This window comes from Theobroma cacao, chromosome 8, assembly GCF_000208745.1.
Source record: "Theobroma cacao cultivar B97-61/B2 chromosome 8, Criollo_cocoa_genome_V2, whole genome shotgun sequence".
Lineage (NCBI taxonomy): Eukaryota > Viridiplantae > Streptophyta > Magnoliopsida > Malvales > Malvaceae > Theobroma > Theobroma cacao.
In genome coordinates this window covers 6,293,594-6,309,332 of record NC_030857.1, presented here as the reverse complement: position 1 = coordinate 6,309,332, position 15,739 = coordinate 6,293,594, and the positions used below count along the sequence as shown (strand labels likewise).

The 15,739-nt window shown below is 34.5% G+C and overlaps 2 protein-coding genes across 3 annotated transcripts; both read right to left on the bottom strand.

The window, feature by feature from the left end:
• On the bottom strand, positions 824–4,937 carry LOC18592313 (WAT1-related protein At4g08290). Of its 2 annotated transcripts, none has more exons than XM_007018964.2 (7): positions 4,592–4,937; positions 4,415–4,474; positions 4,003–4,119; positions 2,934–3,171; positions 2,645–2,803; positions 2,181–2,332; positions 824–1,573 (listed from the first exon to the last, which is right to left on the bottom strand). In XM_007018964.2, the coding sequence occupies exons 1-7, from the start codon at positions 4,849–4,851 to the stop codon at positions 1,381–1,383; spliced, it is 1,179 nt and encodes a 392-aa protein (XP_007019026.2). In that variant the 5' UTR covers positions 4,852–4,937; the 3' UTR covers positions 824–1,380. The 2 variants fall into 2 exon arrangements, with proteins under 2 accessions (XP_007019026.2, XP_007019025.2); XM_007018963.2 differs by having other exon boundaries at positions 4,640–4,931.
• On the bottom strand, positions 9,476–14,748 carry LOC18592312. The gene is made up of 3 exons (XM_018125343.1): positions 14,424–14,748; positions 14,248–14,337; positions 9,476–9,825 (listed from the first exon to the last, which is right to left on the bottom strand). Exons 1-3 carry the CDS (start codon positions 14,676–14,678, stop codon positions 9,748–9,750), a joined length of 423 nt encoding a protein of 140 aa, XP_017980832.1. The 5' UTR covers positions 14,679–14,748; the 3' UTR covers positions 9,476–9,747.

Here is a 15,739-nt window from a genome sequence, read left to right as displayed (position 1 = left end):
GTTATTTTGCAGGCAGAAGTTTATTGTCATGTACCTTGCGTCACTAACCAACTGTTATTAATTATTCTCATGCATCGAAAATTGTCAAGGATTTGTTTTGTTTTTTTCTCTTCTCTTCAAGGCTGTAATTATTCCTATTCATCCATCCATATCAAGAACAGAAACCGATCTGAAATGCATAGCATATTTCTGCCCTACATCCAATCAGGGTTGACACAACCTATCACCGTGTCAAAATTTGTTCCAAAAGATTATTCCCCATTGCTGAACCAGAGTGGCAGATAGCAACTTTCGCCCCATCCCCTGCCTTATTTTAGGCTGGCCGACCAATACTTCAAGTAGAAGTTGGTGCTACTGCATCCAATACAACTCAATCAGAAGATTGAAAAGTGTTAGATTTATTCGAGCTTTCGTCATTGGTGCTCTTAGATATGAATTTGGACAGTGCTTTTGATTTTCTTTTCGAAATATACTGTATAGCTAAACCTTGTCCATTGAGTGCAATTCATGATGAAAAAAGGGGAACTAGACCCTAGTGACATTGAAAGCAGTTTCTTTGAGCCCTATTAGTTGTTCAAATATGAGACGGATATATTCATAGAGTAGGTAGGTAAGCAGATAAAATAGTTCCATTTGTATTTAAATGAAGTTAAAGTAAAATGCAGATGCATCTTGTGGGTGGGTCTGGCTCATCAACAGAATTATTTGTCTTGAGAGTAGTACATGCAGGAATAGGGTTCATACAAAAATCACAGGAGAATGGAACTCAATTCCACATACAAAAGTTTTGACATATACCAAACCATTTGTATTTCTCAGAACATTGGCATCACAAGGAAAATATGTGGATAATTTAGAAAGCAATTCCAGTTTTTTTTACAAGTCATGTGAAATTCACAGGCAAACTTTGAAAAAGAAAGGGGAGCTAACAAATCACCCTTAGAAAACACAATAAGAATACTTCTTGACTAACATTAATCTTGATAAATTATAAGAATACTTCTTCAATTATTTATAGTGCACAATCTCACTGCCCCACTCTGATATGGAATCGTTGTGATAGTGGTAAACAAAGTGTCTTGGATAGCTATAAGTGTCTCAGCAAAAGTTAAGCGTCTGCATTTCTACCTCTCTCTATATGTAACACCACTTTGTTAATTAGTCTATTAACAATAATGACATTAATTAAGGCAGTATGTTTCGTGCTCCAGATGATTGGCCTGCCTTGATGCTTCCACAAAGTTTTTCAACTAACAAATTGCAGAGAAGAGCCTAAAGAAAGGCTTTTATGTAGAGAGATTTAGTACACTTGAAACAGGTGAGGCAAGAAGGCAAGTTTTCCTGCTACTTTTTTCAAGTCATGCTTTTGGGAACATCTTTTCACTTTCCATCCTGCTTAACACTGTTAATTGTTGCAATCACCAGCTTAGAGCCATCAGTACAATTTTTTGCTGAAATTGGTAGCTCTTGGATATCATCAGCCTTTGCAGGGGTAGATGCTGCTGTATAATCCTTGCTTTTACCCCACACCACAGAATAGAGGCCGATTGCGATAATAATTCCTCCTATGATACTGCATGAAAGAAATATACATATATATATAAGCTAATGAAGGAATAGAAATTTAAATGAACAAATACGTAAAAGTTATAGCAGTACCTTTTTCCTTTTTCCTTCTTTATGATACTTGCTTAAAGTTTATTCACAGAGCTTAATTGACGGCTTTGCCATGGCTGCCTAATAAATTTATTCATAAAAAGGGAAAACATCCAAAGCAAGGGTACGAACAAAACTCCTACAGATGTTTTTCTTTAGACTCCTTCATTATTTCGTCTATAGGACAAGAAGAATTAAAGAAGCTCAAACGGCTAATTGCTGAATTATCAATCACCAAATTTTCTTTCTTCAAATAATGCACATGATTAATTAAAGCACCTTTATTAGTAATTGGGAATTAGGTAAGCTAATGGACAAGGCCTGTTTCTTTTAATTCCAATCTATTTGTTTCAAGGTTGATAACAAGGAAACTCTCCGTCACCACATTTTAGGCGCATCCTCTAAAAGTGCTGGCCGAAGTTTCTTTTGGATGAGGACTAATGAATTCCATTATTTTTTCTTTATGGAGTTGTACATAAAAATGATATGATTTAGTATGGTGCTGGAAAGATGGTTCAGTATACCTTCCAAGGTGAATTTGCTCGCCGAGGATGGCAGATCCAAGAGCAGTAACAATGATCATGCATAGAGGGTTGAAGGCAGTGACAAAAACTGGTCCTCTTGTTTTCATCACCAGGCCTTGCACATAGTATGTAATTCCAGAGCTAACTATTCCCTTCATTAAAACCAGGTCGGTAGCCATTAGCATGTATAACAAATTAAGAAATACTTATATTCTAGAAGGTTTTGCAAGTTAGCTAGGCTGGTATTGGCTAGATGTTGATTAAGACTGGCGCCAAACCAATGAAATACTTGAAGCTGAAGGTACTTTTAGTTATGCACATATCAAACAATGCAGACTAACATTTGTTCGACTCTCCGTACTTGAGCCTGATAGCACAGAATTATAGACCTGACATGGCCGCCTAATCTGCTTTTTCCTTTTGATGATTTAGTACATATTACTAAGGGAATATTTGGTACTTACAGTGTACAGTGGAGCAAAAAGCCTAGAGTCCCACCCTACTGCCCATCCACTAGGGCGATGCTCTACAACTAGGGCAATTGCCGAACTCTGGATAGCTCCCGCCAAGCATATCAAGGAGGAGAGAGAGATTTCTGCCGGGTATTTCTTTATGGTAGTTGACTGGACCATTGCAACAAGATAAGTTCATTAATTACCTGTATTTTGATCGTTTATTTCCAAGCATGAGATTTTTTACTGTAGAAGACTACAGTTCCAAGCATTAGTGGATGGCATGAAATACAGCACTTACTTGCAGAACATAGAAACAGGACCAGGCAACACAACCTACAAGGATTAATAGTGTCCCAGGTATCCAGTGCTTATCAGACGAGTCGCCGCTGCTTCCATGGTGGCTTGCTTTTCTCGAACATATTAGATCGATTACAGGGCCTTTGTAAAGTGTCATAAGTAAAGCTCCTGAAAGAGATAGAATGGTCCCGATGATCTTCGCTTGACCACGTACTTCCTTGATCTTAAGATGCTCTAATCTGATCAGACGGTTAGAAAGAAAAGAACGAGTTAACGTTCAATATGTTCCTCTTTTGCAAAGTTTCTGAAGTCGTATACAGTTATCATAATATATACTTCATAATATCTAATCTAAGCAAATGAGCAGCTAAGAATGATTGTTGTGAAGGGCAAGGAAGGTTTTAGATTTAAAGGATGCTTGTGCTTCACAACTTCAATCAAGTGGTTTAAGAATGCATAAGAACTTCTATTATAATTAGAAGTTTATATCAGATCTTAGAATCAAACTTCTGCCACTTAGTCTAAATCCATTTCAATCCTTGGAAACTAGCAATCTCTGAACAGAATTTTGGAGCATGCTTAGCTGAAAATTAAAATGATGTTATGATTTATTAACCAGAATGAGGACACTTTTGAAATTATTTCTGGGTGTCAGGTTCTACTTTTTCTGACAAAGACAATTTCAACAATTTCCGGTGATAACTGGTGCAGGCTCATAGTCTTCTTCTGACAATGCTTGATGGTGACTTCGAAATTTACTACTATAAATTATATAAAAGAAAATAATAATAAAGCAAAGCATCAGTGTGAAAGAACATAATTAATCTCCAAGACAAATTTTATAAGGTGACTTCATCTTGAATGATCAAATCACCAGCCAAAAGTGCAGTAAAAGCAAGCACTCTATGACATTAGTTATTAAACTGCACCTTGTTTTGCAGTTATAGGACCACTTAAATAATGTGTTAACATTTCCATCCATGTAAAATTACCTTCCCAACTAACCATCCAATCAGAACCGAGGTTAGTAATAATTGTATTTAAGGAATAAGTAATAAGTATAATCTTACCGCAGAATGACTGCAACAACAAAAGTGACAGAGGGAACAGCATTCATAATTGCAGATGTAAATGATGCAGATGTGAATTTCATTCCCAAGTAAGCGAAGCCTTGATCAAGGATTGGCCTGTCAACCAAATGTTTTAGGCATCAAAACCATCTCCTTCAGAGAACTTTTGTAGGATGACATGCCATAGAAGTAAACCTTGTTACTGATTTGGTTTGACTCAAGCAGGAAAATTGTTTTATGATTGGAATTTACATGAAGTTAAAATATAGTTAATGTTAGATCAAGTAACAGTATAATTTCTTTGACCAAATAAACAAGGTTCAATTTTTTTTTTTTGGCTTAAAAACATATGCACGTATGTATAGATGCATGTAAGACAAAGGCATGTAAGTTTGTAAATGAGAAACATTACTCTAGAAATCCCAAGGTCATTATTTGTAAGAAGATTGGGAATGTCATCTTCGGCCTTCTCCTGTAGTAAGGGTGAAGAAACAAGAAAGAGAGGAAAAGAGCATATAGAGATTAATCCTATTGCCATCAACAAGTAATTGACAACTACTATATTATGGTGCATGCATCACAACTTTACATGAATGTGTGCAGAGGTGAGACTTTTCTCTTGAGGATTAAGACAAACCTCTCAAGCAGCAGTGCAAAAGGTGCAAGTACAAGTGCAGCAATGGCATTACGATACACAATGAGCACGTAACGGTTCATGCCATGGATCAGTGTAGCCATGCTGATTATGTACGTCCCAGCTAAACCAAATTGCAAGCATACCATGAGGAAATAAGGCTTTGCCTTATTGAACATTGCACTTAAAGGTCTAATGGAGATTTGGTCACTCATCTTGCCCTCTAACTCAGAAAAAGAAGCTTTATCTGATTTGTTGACTATGAAGTGATCAAACTGCTCTCATATATATAACCCATGTAAAGGACTTAATCATCTCAGACTCTCTAGGGACCCTGAGCCACTTATCTTTAGACACTAATGCTTGCTTTTGCCATCAACCTGTTTATTCAAAGTGTTCAAACTAGAAAAAGAAAAAAAAAATTATTATCTTCCTTGGAAATAGCATAATCCTTTTAATCTTTCCAGGAGTGGAAGATACAATATGCAGATACGGCTTAATCTAGTGTTACATCATGATTGCAGAAAATATCCATAAGCCTCTACAGGCATATCAAGAGCATTGCATGTGGGACATGAAAACTGCTAGGTTGAGACAAAAGGTTGGCAAAAAAATTACTAACTCAAAAGTGGCTGGCATTGAGATATATTGATGGTCTTACAACATGTGATATATGCAAAATACATAGTTTTCTCTGCCCACCCCATGCTTTTGTAGATTCTATAGCTGTAATGCAATTAAGCCAGTTTTGAATTTCTGCTAAGTTCAATTCAGGACAAAAGAATTCACCATGTATATGCACTAACTATTTGAGTGTCTGCTAATGAAAATCATATGATTTGAATCCAAGTTATCATGTTCCGATTATGATGAGGGGAAGTCCAAGTTTTGCCAAATTGATAAGAGGATTCCAAATGGTAATTATGGTAAGCTTTGGTAAGGATTTTTGGTATGTTCTATGCTGTTCAATCAGCAAAAAACTGTAGAATATTTTAACCTTTACAGTAACATATATATGATTCGAGATTGTCTGATGTAATGACCTGGCATCCATATGAGCCAAATATAATTATTTGGCATTTAAGATATGAAGAGAATCATCAGATTGACTTTGTATATCAGATTATAATTTTAAGCACTCACTCCAGCTCTCATAACAGGAAAACTTCCATGATTACAATGTACTAAGCAAAACAACGGAAACAATCATAGAAGCAAATTCTCTCTCCCCTTCTTACTTCCTTTTGAAAGTTAAAATAGACTATGCATGGGCGAATATAATTGATGAAAGTGCATGATGAGATCAGGCCAAAGAAGCCAAGTGCTTCTAGGTTTGTTTTCCAAAGTGGAATTCAGGGTGGTTCTCATCCTCTTAGACACTTTTCACCTAAAGCCAGTCCATGAACAGGACTTAGCTCATTAAAGCAACAATTTTTGTTCCACAAATTTTATCAGGTCGGTAGCTGCCTTTGATATCATTATCATTTCAAAAAGCTTCTTTCCTTCTTTTGTTTTTCCACAAACAAAAAGAGAGAAAAAGGAAAAGGTTTGGTGCATTTCTGTGGATTTCTATTTATAAACCTGCCATGATAATGATATAAGGAAAATACAAATCTGCAAATGTCTTAACAAATTTTGGCCTATATATAGCACTCAGAAATTAAATTGTTTATGCAAAAGATGAACCCCAGACATTGGGACGTGTCACATCTTTATTTTTTGAGAACAAGACTAATTTCGTTTATTTCTTTAATTTTCTAATGGTAACTGTAGCCAAGAAGAAAAAGAAGCAATGGCTACCTTGCATAATTCCATTTATTGTTGCTTCTCATTCAGCATGCATGATGTGGACATGAAAGCAAATCCTTTGCCTCAATAATGTGCAACTTTGCATAAACCACTGAATCACATCAATATCTCAATAATAAACTATGAGACTTAGTTGGCCCTGAGGGAGAAGAAATTGGTCCTATAAGAAAAAGGATTAGGACTTGTATGTTTAGCAACCAACTCTGTCAAATGCTATCGGTCAATTTGTTACTGATCACATTATCAGGATTGAAACAAAACGAAAGGACAGGATTTTGTAAGTAGAAATAAGATGGCAGAGGCAATCCATGAAGTTGAGCTATTCCACCATTTTTAGTAAAGACTAAAAGAGTCATAAAAGAAAGAAAAATTTAGATGCAGGGTTTGACAACCCTTTGCTATTGGCCCATGCACTTATCCTAAGTACAATTCTTGCCTTATGGAGCTCTTTTGTCATGTCTAGGCTGAATGCAAAATATGGTCTTAAGTTCAACAGCATAACCAAGCTTGTGTTCATTCTGCAGATTGTTGATAAGATATAAATGACAATTTAGAGTGTTTTCATATCAATCTCAAACTCATTTTCATTTCTTAAGCTACCAAATAAGTAAGCCGTGTTCTATATATAATAGTTCAGTTTTGTTATGAAGAGTTCAGTGAAGGCAATTTCGTGTAGCCATGGCAAAAACAGACTGGTATTTGAACTGATCTGGTTCGAGGTAGGGTAGCCAATTATTGTGCCACACAGCTCAATTTAATTTGCTTTAAGATGCCAAGGCAGCAAGGAACTTATGCAAAAACCAGCTTAAGTCCATGATCAACAGATAGAGTTTGGGAGACCAAACTTGCAAACATGAAAAGTAACATGTCGCTGGGTCAAAAAAGACAGTAAGACTACTTTCCTTTGCTTTAAGCCTCAATCAGCCTTTCCATCGTGTCGTGTAAGAGACAATCTGTTTTTGCATGAGATTTTCTTGTTTGATTGCTTTCTATAGCTAATGTTTTATTTCATCATTTCTTGAAACATTGTCTCCTTTCAGTAATTGACATCAGAAAATGATGATACTGTTGCCTTTTTCCTTGTCAAAGCCTGTGCTTTAGGGTAGAGAGTCTTAGGACAATGTACAAGTTGAGATAGCCTATGAATCATTTTGGCGGCTTTCAGATTCCAGGATCCTGAAATGATTTTCTTTGAGATGATTAGTGGGAATTCTTCTGATAAACCAATTGGAAATCACTATTTCAGCTATCCTGTAATCCTTCCTGCAACTTGTGGTTGGCAAACAATTGGTGAAGTCATTTCAAGACTATGTTTGAACAAGCCAAAAGCAATTGTACCAACCTTTATAGGCTCTCATCCATCAGGACACAATTGCAAGATCAATTGGTGAACTTGGGCTTTCTCAGTGGAACACTACATCAGTAAATTGCAAATCATCACTATCTCTCAGTTTCAAACAGATGACAAATTGCCTATTCCAGTATTGGCATGAAAAAAAATGGTAAATCTGATTTCCCAAACTATTAGAATCGGATAAGGCTAGATACCGAATCAAATATATTTGTGAGACTTACGTCTTAAACCAAAAGCAAAAAGTATGTGAGAAAGTTGCTTGGACTATAAAGTTTGGGTTGCATGATTAAAGGGATGAACAGATTAGCACCTTGGAAGATGATTGGTCTTGTTCCTCAGGTTAGTTCTATGGTGATAACTGATATGGTATCAATTTGTAGCTAAATAATTGTTTTCATTTAATTTTCAAATCCTTGTATGCTTTCCTATAATTAAATACATATGGATCATTTAAAAAAATTAAAAAGAAATCTTAAAAAAAATAGGGCATATAAAGGACCTTGATGAGGTACAAATCATTGAATGCATAGTGCAAAAGTTTTGAAATTAATATTATTTACAATTTTTATACTTAAAGCACAATTTAGTAGTTAATAAAACATTATGGTGGGATTGGGTGACCCAGGGCTTGCGGAATTACTTAGAGAATATAGACACTGATAAAGCAGAGAAGACTTCTGTCCTGTTGGTAGAAAGCACAAGGCAATCCAAAGTGGAAAAACTTTTATTTGTGAGGGATGATGTTATATTGGTTTCTTTAGAATGATTGAAGTGAGAGATCGTGGGTGACTGTTAAAAAGAATGAGCTGCTTTTCCCTTTGGTAATGGGAGAGAAAATACCAAAGGGATGCGTGCACGACATGTTACTGAACCTGACAGTCGATCATATTCCGTTGCCAGATATGATGAGAATGGGAGGATGAAGATCATTCAACTTTGCAAAGATGATCAACTCTCGACTGGTAGTTACTTATCATTCAAGATGGCGGGTCAAGAATCGAGACAATCTACTTATCTTGACCCTCCAGTTTATTGAACATTACACCACCTGTGAAAATGCTCTATGCCCCAATCAAACATAAGGTCAAGTTTCATAGAATCTTGTTAAAAGGACACGGTATTGCTGTAAAGAATAGAACCTCTCTCAAAATGGAAGTTCCCACTGATGCAAAAGATGCATAGTGGGGCATTGGAGTCAGTCAGGTAGGTTGTCGATCCAGTCACTTGCAACAATGGTAACCAACTTTGAAGTAGTATTCGATTCCTTGTTATTTACTTTCTTCTAGCACATGAAAAAACGAAATAAAGGCATAAGATAAGGAAAAGAACACAAATCAACCAATCAGTGCTATACCATTTTACATTAAAGTCATATATCGATGGTAGCAATCCTCTTCAATCACCAGCGACAGCTGCAGGTGGCTTGAAGTCTTCATCTCTTGTGCCATCTTTATCATTTTCTTTTCCTTTTTGGTGCATTGAAATGCCCCTACCGGTACCCACTAGACCAAGATATTGTTAACATCCACATATGAAAAAGATGAAATGAGGACAAACTTGATCCCGCACCATAGAAAGGCAGGAGTTTAATAGCAACCAAAACAGTCCAAGTACACGGATTGCTTGGATCCTTTAAAACAATAGACTAGTCAAAAGTTGCAAAAATGATATGAATATGACAATAAAGAACCATGATTGATGCAATTTTCCACTTTTATCTTTTTCCAGACCCTAAAGTGGTCTGCTTTTGTTGCATGGAATTAATAATATAAAGGAAATGGAAAGGGCTATTTGTTTATCAGAGCAAATCACAGAGATGACTGCTAGATTTTTGCTGGACCTAGTCAAACTTAGTAAAATGACATGATATATATCAAAATCATTTTCCTTCATAGTTGTACATATGCTTCAATAGCCATCATATAACAAAAAATTACACAGAGACCTCTTACTGTCTAAAAGCAGCTGCTATCTTCTTTTGGACAAGCTCCACCCCAAGTCGAGGAGATAATCTAGGCAGTATTTCCTGAAAGACAGGTTGACATTTGTGTGAGATGTCTTCTTAAGCACTGATCCATATAAAATGCACATTTGACTCCCAAATTTGTAAAGACCAGTGCAAACGTAGCTCCATGGGAAGAGAAAGATGATCAAGTTTAAATATCCTTATTATAACCTAATTTTGTCAAAAAAGATATCTTCTTAATATGTTATACTAATATTTAAAACCTTGGTTTAAAAAGAGCCTCAAGACACTTCTGGCGTTATCGGCCACTACATTTACATCCTAATTAATTTTTTTAAAAAAAGGTAGCATTATGATTTGATGGTCAACAAGATTCCGCTAGCTACTCAAAGGCAACAACATAATCAGAAGCTTTTGACTGAACTACATTCATGAAAAGGGTAGGATATCTGATGAAAAAGACAATAAGTATTAAAATGTTGTGATGCAAAAGGGAATCTGCATCTCTATGAATCTGTACCACACGTGTGTGCACAGGATGAACATGATTGAAAGCTGGGATGCTTTGTTAATGCAATAGGGAATCTGCATCTTTGAATACCATTCATGTATGAAAGGGAGTTATTCCACCATTATATTAAATTTATATAGATTAGATTTGGGGGAAAAAAACACCAAAATGCAAACCAGGGGTCTTGCTCACCATGAAAACAGTAGTAGTGGAAGAAATCGACCAAATAGAAGAGGGAAAGAACAAAACGTGTTTGAAATTTATCAATATTGACAACCTCATCCAAATTCTACATTAATAATAAAAATTCCCTGGCTGGATTACCCAGACAGTCTATTTTAATACCATCTGATTAAGTATTTTACCTGTGAAGAATGTAGAAATCATGTTACTTAAAATAATTCTAAGACAGTATTTGGGGATTACCAGCTAGTGTGCTCCGAGGAGTAAGCCTTTATATATTCCTCCAAACATGCAACCAAAAAAAAAAAGAAATCCTAAAAGAAAATCCCAGATAGATAAGGCTAAGGTCCTAAATATGTTAAAAAATAGGAATTGACTTCAAAGATGAAATGTAAGACCACGGAGAAGTTCTTTGCAAGTTTTTGAAATAAAATAGATTTTTAAGAAAATACTCAAGTTATAATAGTATGTTTCATGTAAACTCTTTGTACTAATGATAGGGGTTACTCTAAATCTTTCTACCAAAGATGAATAAAAGTAAGTCTGCCTAAACCTTATTTACTTGTCCTACAGACCCGAACCTAACAATTACACAATATCACCTCTTAAAAACAATGTTTGAAGAACAAGTGATTGCTCCTTTTAACCTTTAATGCCAACCTGAGAATGGACAACTGATACATTCCACTTACTGAACTAGCCCAATTGGCGCTCATCCTTTGTTCATAAATGATCTGCTTACCTTGAAATGACATGGCTCAACAGAAAATTCCAAACTCTACTAGGCCTTTTACTAATATCTAACAGAAAAGCCCAAAGCACAATATTTTGAGAGCTTAAACTATGTGATCCACGAAAAAATATCACTCAATCATAGAATAAAATCCATTTCACAGAAAATAACAAATACCTTGGTTTGGCCCAAAGAAGCAATATCACTCAATCATAGTCTAAATAAGTTCTACCTTTGCCACCAAACTCATACCCAATAATCAATTTAGCAACTGTACTCCAATTAGGTTCAATAACTGACCTAACTTTATTTGCTGGAATATATAGCAAATGACTGAACCATGTAAGAAAAGAAAAAGATTGTATTTGAGATAATTGTGTAGATAGTTATCTAAATATATCTTTCATCCCTTTAACTTTATTTCATTATACTTATATACTGCTACTGGGACAGCACAAAAGTGCTTTAATACAATAAAAATTGAGACACAAATATTTCTGGCTAATTCCATACAGACGATATATCCAAATAAAATGCACAAATAGACAATCATAGCTGCATAACAATTTATGTTCTATGGTTTACGTATTATTATTGCTATGATCAAAATTTTGAAGGTTATCCAATCAAGAAATTCCGTAAATATATCCAATTATAGCCCTTCTGGATATAAAATACATATCCTCTTTCACTGTTTCCATAGTTTAAGTGGTAAAGATATGCAAATTAATTAGGGCCTTCTTCAATGGTTATGATTCTACCATATACACCTTTTTATGTTAAAAATCCATTTCATGTATAGACACTTACAACTTCTTTCTATTGTATAATCAACAGCAAGCTTCTCAAAAAGATTTCAGTAATGTTGAACATAATCAAGATCATAAGAAAGAATCATTTGATTAAGCTACCAACTTTTAATTTAAACATGTAATCACTCACAAGGAAGTAGATTCTAGATGCATGCTATATTAAAAGACATCTCTTGAAGAAACTAAGCCTTGTAGCTGAATTTAGGTAATGGAGGGCTCTAAAGAATAACCCATTTCAAGAGAATCAATCTTTATAATGTTGCTTTAGCCAGTTGCACTAATATTTTCTTTTGTAAATTTTTGCTTGACAGTTTCACAAGTTGCAGCTAGGGAAAAGGTTTCAGAATAAGAGACATCAAACTTTTATTAAGTTAACGGCAGCCACAAGATGAGATGACCTCCTTTGCTAAAGGTTTCTCTGGAGTGATATGTTACAACACAAACCGTGATAGGAAACTAAGCCAGAAAGGTAGCCAAGAAGGCCCACGTATATTCAGCTCCAACCACTTCATTTTCATGTAATAAAGGATAACCTTAATAAATATACACAGACATAGACAAATATGGTTAGAGCAGAGTTTTATGCATGATTATGGTGACGTTGTGATAATAAAGGATTCTACTAACTACTAGCGATGCTAAAATATTTCCTTTGGCTGCTTTTACCTGAATCTACCTTAAATTGTGATGGTGTATAGGTCAATGAAGACTTGAGCCAGTGTTGCAAGGAGATGCCCAAGCAAGAATGAGAAACTTTGTGAGCGAGTTATTTTTACACACAATTGCCTCATCAGGCTTGATTGGCTAATTATCAACTGCAAGAAGAGTTAGCTGTTGAATCCACATTCATGATGACATATAGACAACTCGTGTAACAGTTTTAGAACCTTGTAATTCTTGTGGTGCAACAAAAGTTGTTCAATAGGAATTCCTACCAACAGAGGGGATTCTCTCTAGTACATCATGTATGACTTAATAAGATACTCCACATCCCACATCAGATATGAATGTGATTGTTAAGACCTATATAAAAATCCAAGTCCATCACTATTAGCAACTTGAGCCTAAGTTTTTGAGGGCCACATGGTTTAGGCCCAAAAAGCTACTGGGCCAGTGGTTGGACTTGGACTTGGGTCGTTACACTTAATGAAACTTTGTGGTGCTAAGATAATGGTGAAGTCCTACAATTAATAATGCATTAAGTTTAACAATATTACATGTCTAAAAATACAGAATTAGCATATTCTTTTATTACCCGAAATGTTTATTATTCACAAAGTGAAATAGCTTATTATACAAAAACCTATCTATATCTTAGTAGTTAGTACCATTGTGGGTAGCAAATTCCCCAGCATAGATCTTAAGTACCCAGATTCCCCAGCATAGATCTTAAGTGTACCATGCATTTAAATCTCATGTAAAATGTGGAAAATTGTCAATTAAGCTGCTACTCCTAAAATAAAAAATCTATGACTTTGTAGCACAATTATAAAGAATGGAACATAATGACTACTCCGCCATATTAATGCAACTGAAGAGCACATTTCTGAACAGCAAAATCACCCACTACAGAGTTAAAATGCTATTGCAAGTTCAAAAACAATATCAAGCTACCATGAAAACAATAATACTGGGAAAAGTCCTCCACCAAGAAGGAAAGACGAGAATAAAATTTAAAAAACTTGTGTTTCTATTGGTTAAAGATTTGACAGCCTTCTCCACAACATTCATTGATGCAAAGCTTCCTCAACTAGACTAGTGATGCAGTCCACATTAAATCAGAACTCTAATAATGCATTTCCTTTTAGGAACCTATGCTTAGAATGGAGTAACTTCGAAATCAACTATTGTTGGGATATGCATCTAGCTTCCACTAAGGCATCACTCATAAAGTATTCCCCAGTTGTTTAAACAACCTTTTTAAAAAGAGACCAAGACTGCATCTTCCTATTGTCACAGTAGCTTGCTTCTCCAAGTACTCATAAGTTCACCATGTCTCTAATCCCAATATTTTCTTTCTTCACCTTTAGACTTCAGTGACCCCTATCCCAAGTCAGCTTGCTTTAACACAATTCATGACAAAAAAGTTAACTTTGCAATGTTCTGGAGTGAAACAATCCATGTTGAATTCTTTATCTAAGACTAACACTATCAATAATACAAGTTTCCAGGCACTAATATTAGCTTTAAAAACCGCAAAAACTGACAAAACCAAGAAAAAAGCAAATAGAAAAAAAGCTAACCTCGGTGCCATCAGAGAGTACTTTGGCTAAAACAGGTACCTCATACTGGTATGCCTCCTCCCATTCAGGATTGCTGGTAATATCCCTCACCTACCAAAAAAATACCCAACAAACAAAATTTTTGAAGTTTCAATCTTTACAGTAGCATAGGTTGAGAGTGTGAAGTGGGGAATTACCTGTAAAGTGACGTCGTGGAGCGAGTCTGGGCCGGAAATTGAAAAGGCGGCCTGGAGTTTTTCTTTGAGGCCATCGCACAAACAGCAACCAGGCTTTGAGTAGAGAACCAGCTTTCTTGCTCCGGTTGCTGAGGAACAAAATGACAAAGGAGTGAAAACCCATTTGAGTTTATGCCTGGGATTGTGAGCTATGGATAAAGATCTTGCCGCCATAGTTGCCGTTGTTGCCATTGTTCCCACTCCTTTGGATAGCATTTTGCCAAAGCTCACGAGTCAGTCAGGCAGTCAGTCACCAGTATTTTATAGTTTTTGTTTTTGCTTTTGGGCCCAAAGGTCTTATATCTTTCAAATTTTCTTATCTCTTCTTTTTAAAGTATAATTTTTAAAAGAGTTATTGTGTCTTGACGAAATTAAATAAATTTTTATAATTAATTATTAAATAAATTTTTATAACTAATTTATCATTTTTATATTTGATAATTTTTATATAAAAGGTAAATATATCACATCACCTCATTAAAAAAAATCATATAATATATCATTATTCATATCACATCAGTATCATATAACATAAAATAATAATCACATTTGAATTAATAAGATTAAGAATTAATTAATTATTAATTATGAAAATTCATTTAACTCATAATAAATATATATAAATTTAATTAACCAAACAAAAGAATAAAAAAAATTTAAATAATTCAAAAATTTTTTTAAGTATTATGCTTAAAATTTAAACTAAGATGGTGCCCGTAGTTATGCTATAAAAAAGATAACAAAAAACATTGATTATGTTAGAATTGATTTCAATTTCGTACATTTAAAAGAGTTTGTAGAGAAAGTAATATTGTATTAGTCAACTGCATGAATGTCCGATTTTTATTGATAGAGAAAAAAATAAACTGATATTAATTGAAAATAATTATTTGCTCTGATTTCAATTATCGAAAACTTGCATCTACATATATGATTATAAAACAGTAGAATATTAAGAAATGAGAGAGTATATAACATGTACTATTAACAAATTAAAATAAACAGTTGTACAATATAAGACAACCATATAATATAAAGATTCTATCAATATAAAATTGTTACTAATTTATAATAATATATCTTTTATATATAAAATGAATAGCTAAAAATTATCAAATTTAATTAATTTATTTGTTCAATTATGACTATGTGCTATGTATATTAAGAAATGAATAAACCTTCTTGACTTTTTTTATTTTATTTAATGAATTGAATGAATATTTATTGAAATTTAAACATTTATGTATAAAATAGATATCTAAATACTATGAATTCAG

Bases quoted from the DNA above. Each gene is read 5' to 3' on its own strand.
- LOC18592313 (XM_007018964.2), bottom strand. From the start codon at position 4,851: ATGAGTGACCAAATCTCCATTAGACCTTTAAGTGCAATGTTCAATAAG. The intron at 4,120-4,414 runs GTAATGTTTCTC...TTTGGTTGACAG, and splicing joins ATGACCTTGGGATTTCTAGA to GCCAATCCTTGATCAAGGCT. The intron at 2,333-2,644 runs GTAAGTACCAAA...GTTTTAATGAAG, and splicing joins TTTTTGCTCCACTGTACACT to GGAATAGTTAGCTCTGGAAT.
- LOC18592312 (XM_018125343.1), bottom strand. From the start codon at position 14,678: ATGCTATCCAAAGGAGTGGGAACAATGGCAACAACGGCAACTATGGCG. The intron at 14,338-14,423 runs GTAATTCCCCAC...TTTTTTTGGTAG, and splicing joins TCCACGACGTCACTTTACAG to GTGAGGGATATTACCAGCAA. The intron at 9,826-14,247 runs GTTAGCTTTTTT...CCTGTCTTTCAG, and splicing joins TACTCTCTGATGGCACCGAG to GAAATACTGCCTAGATTATC.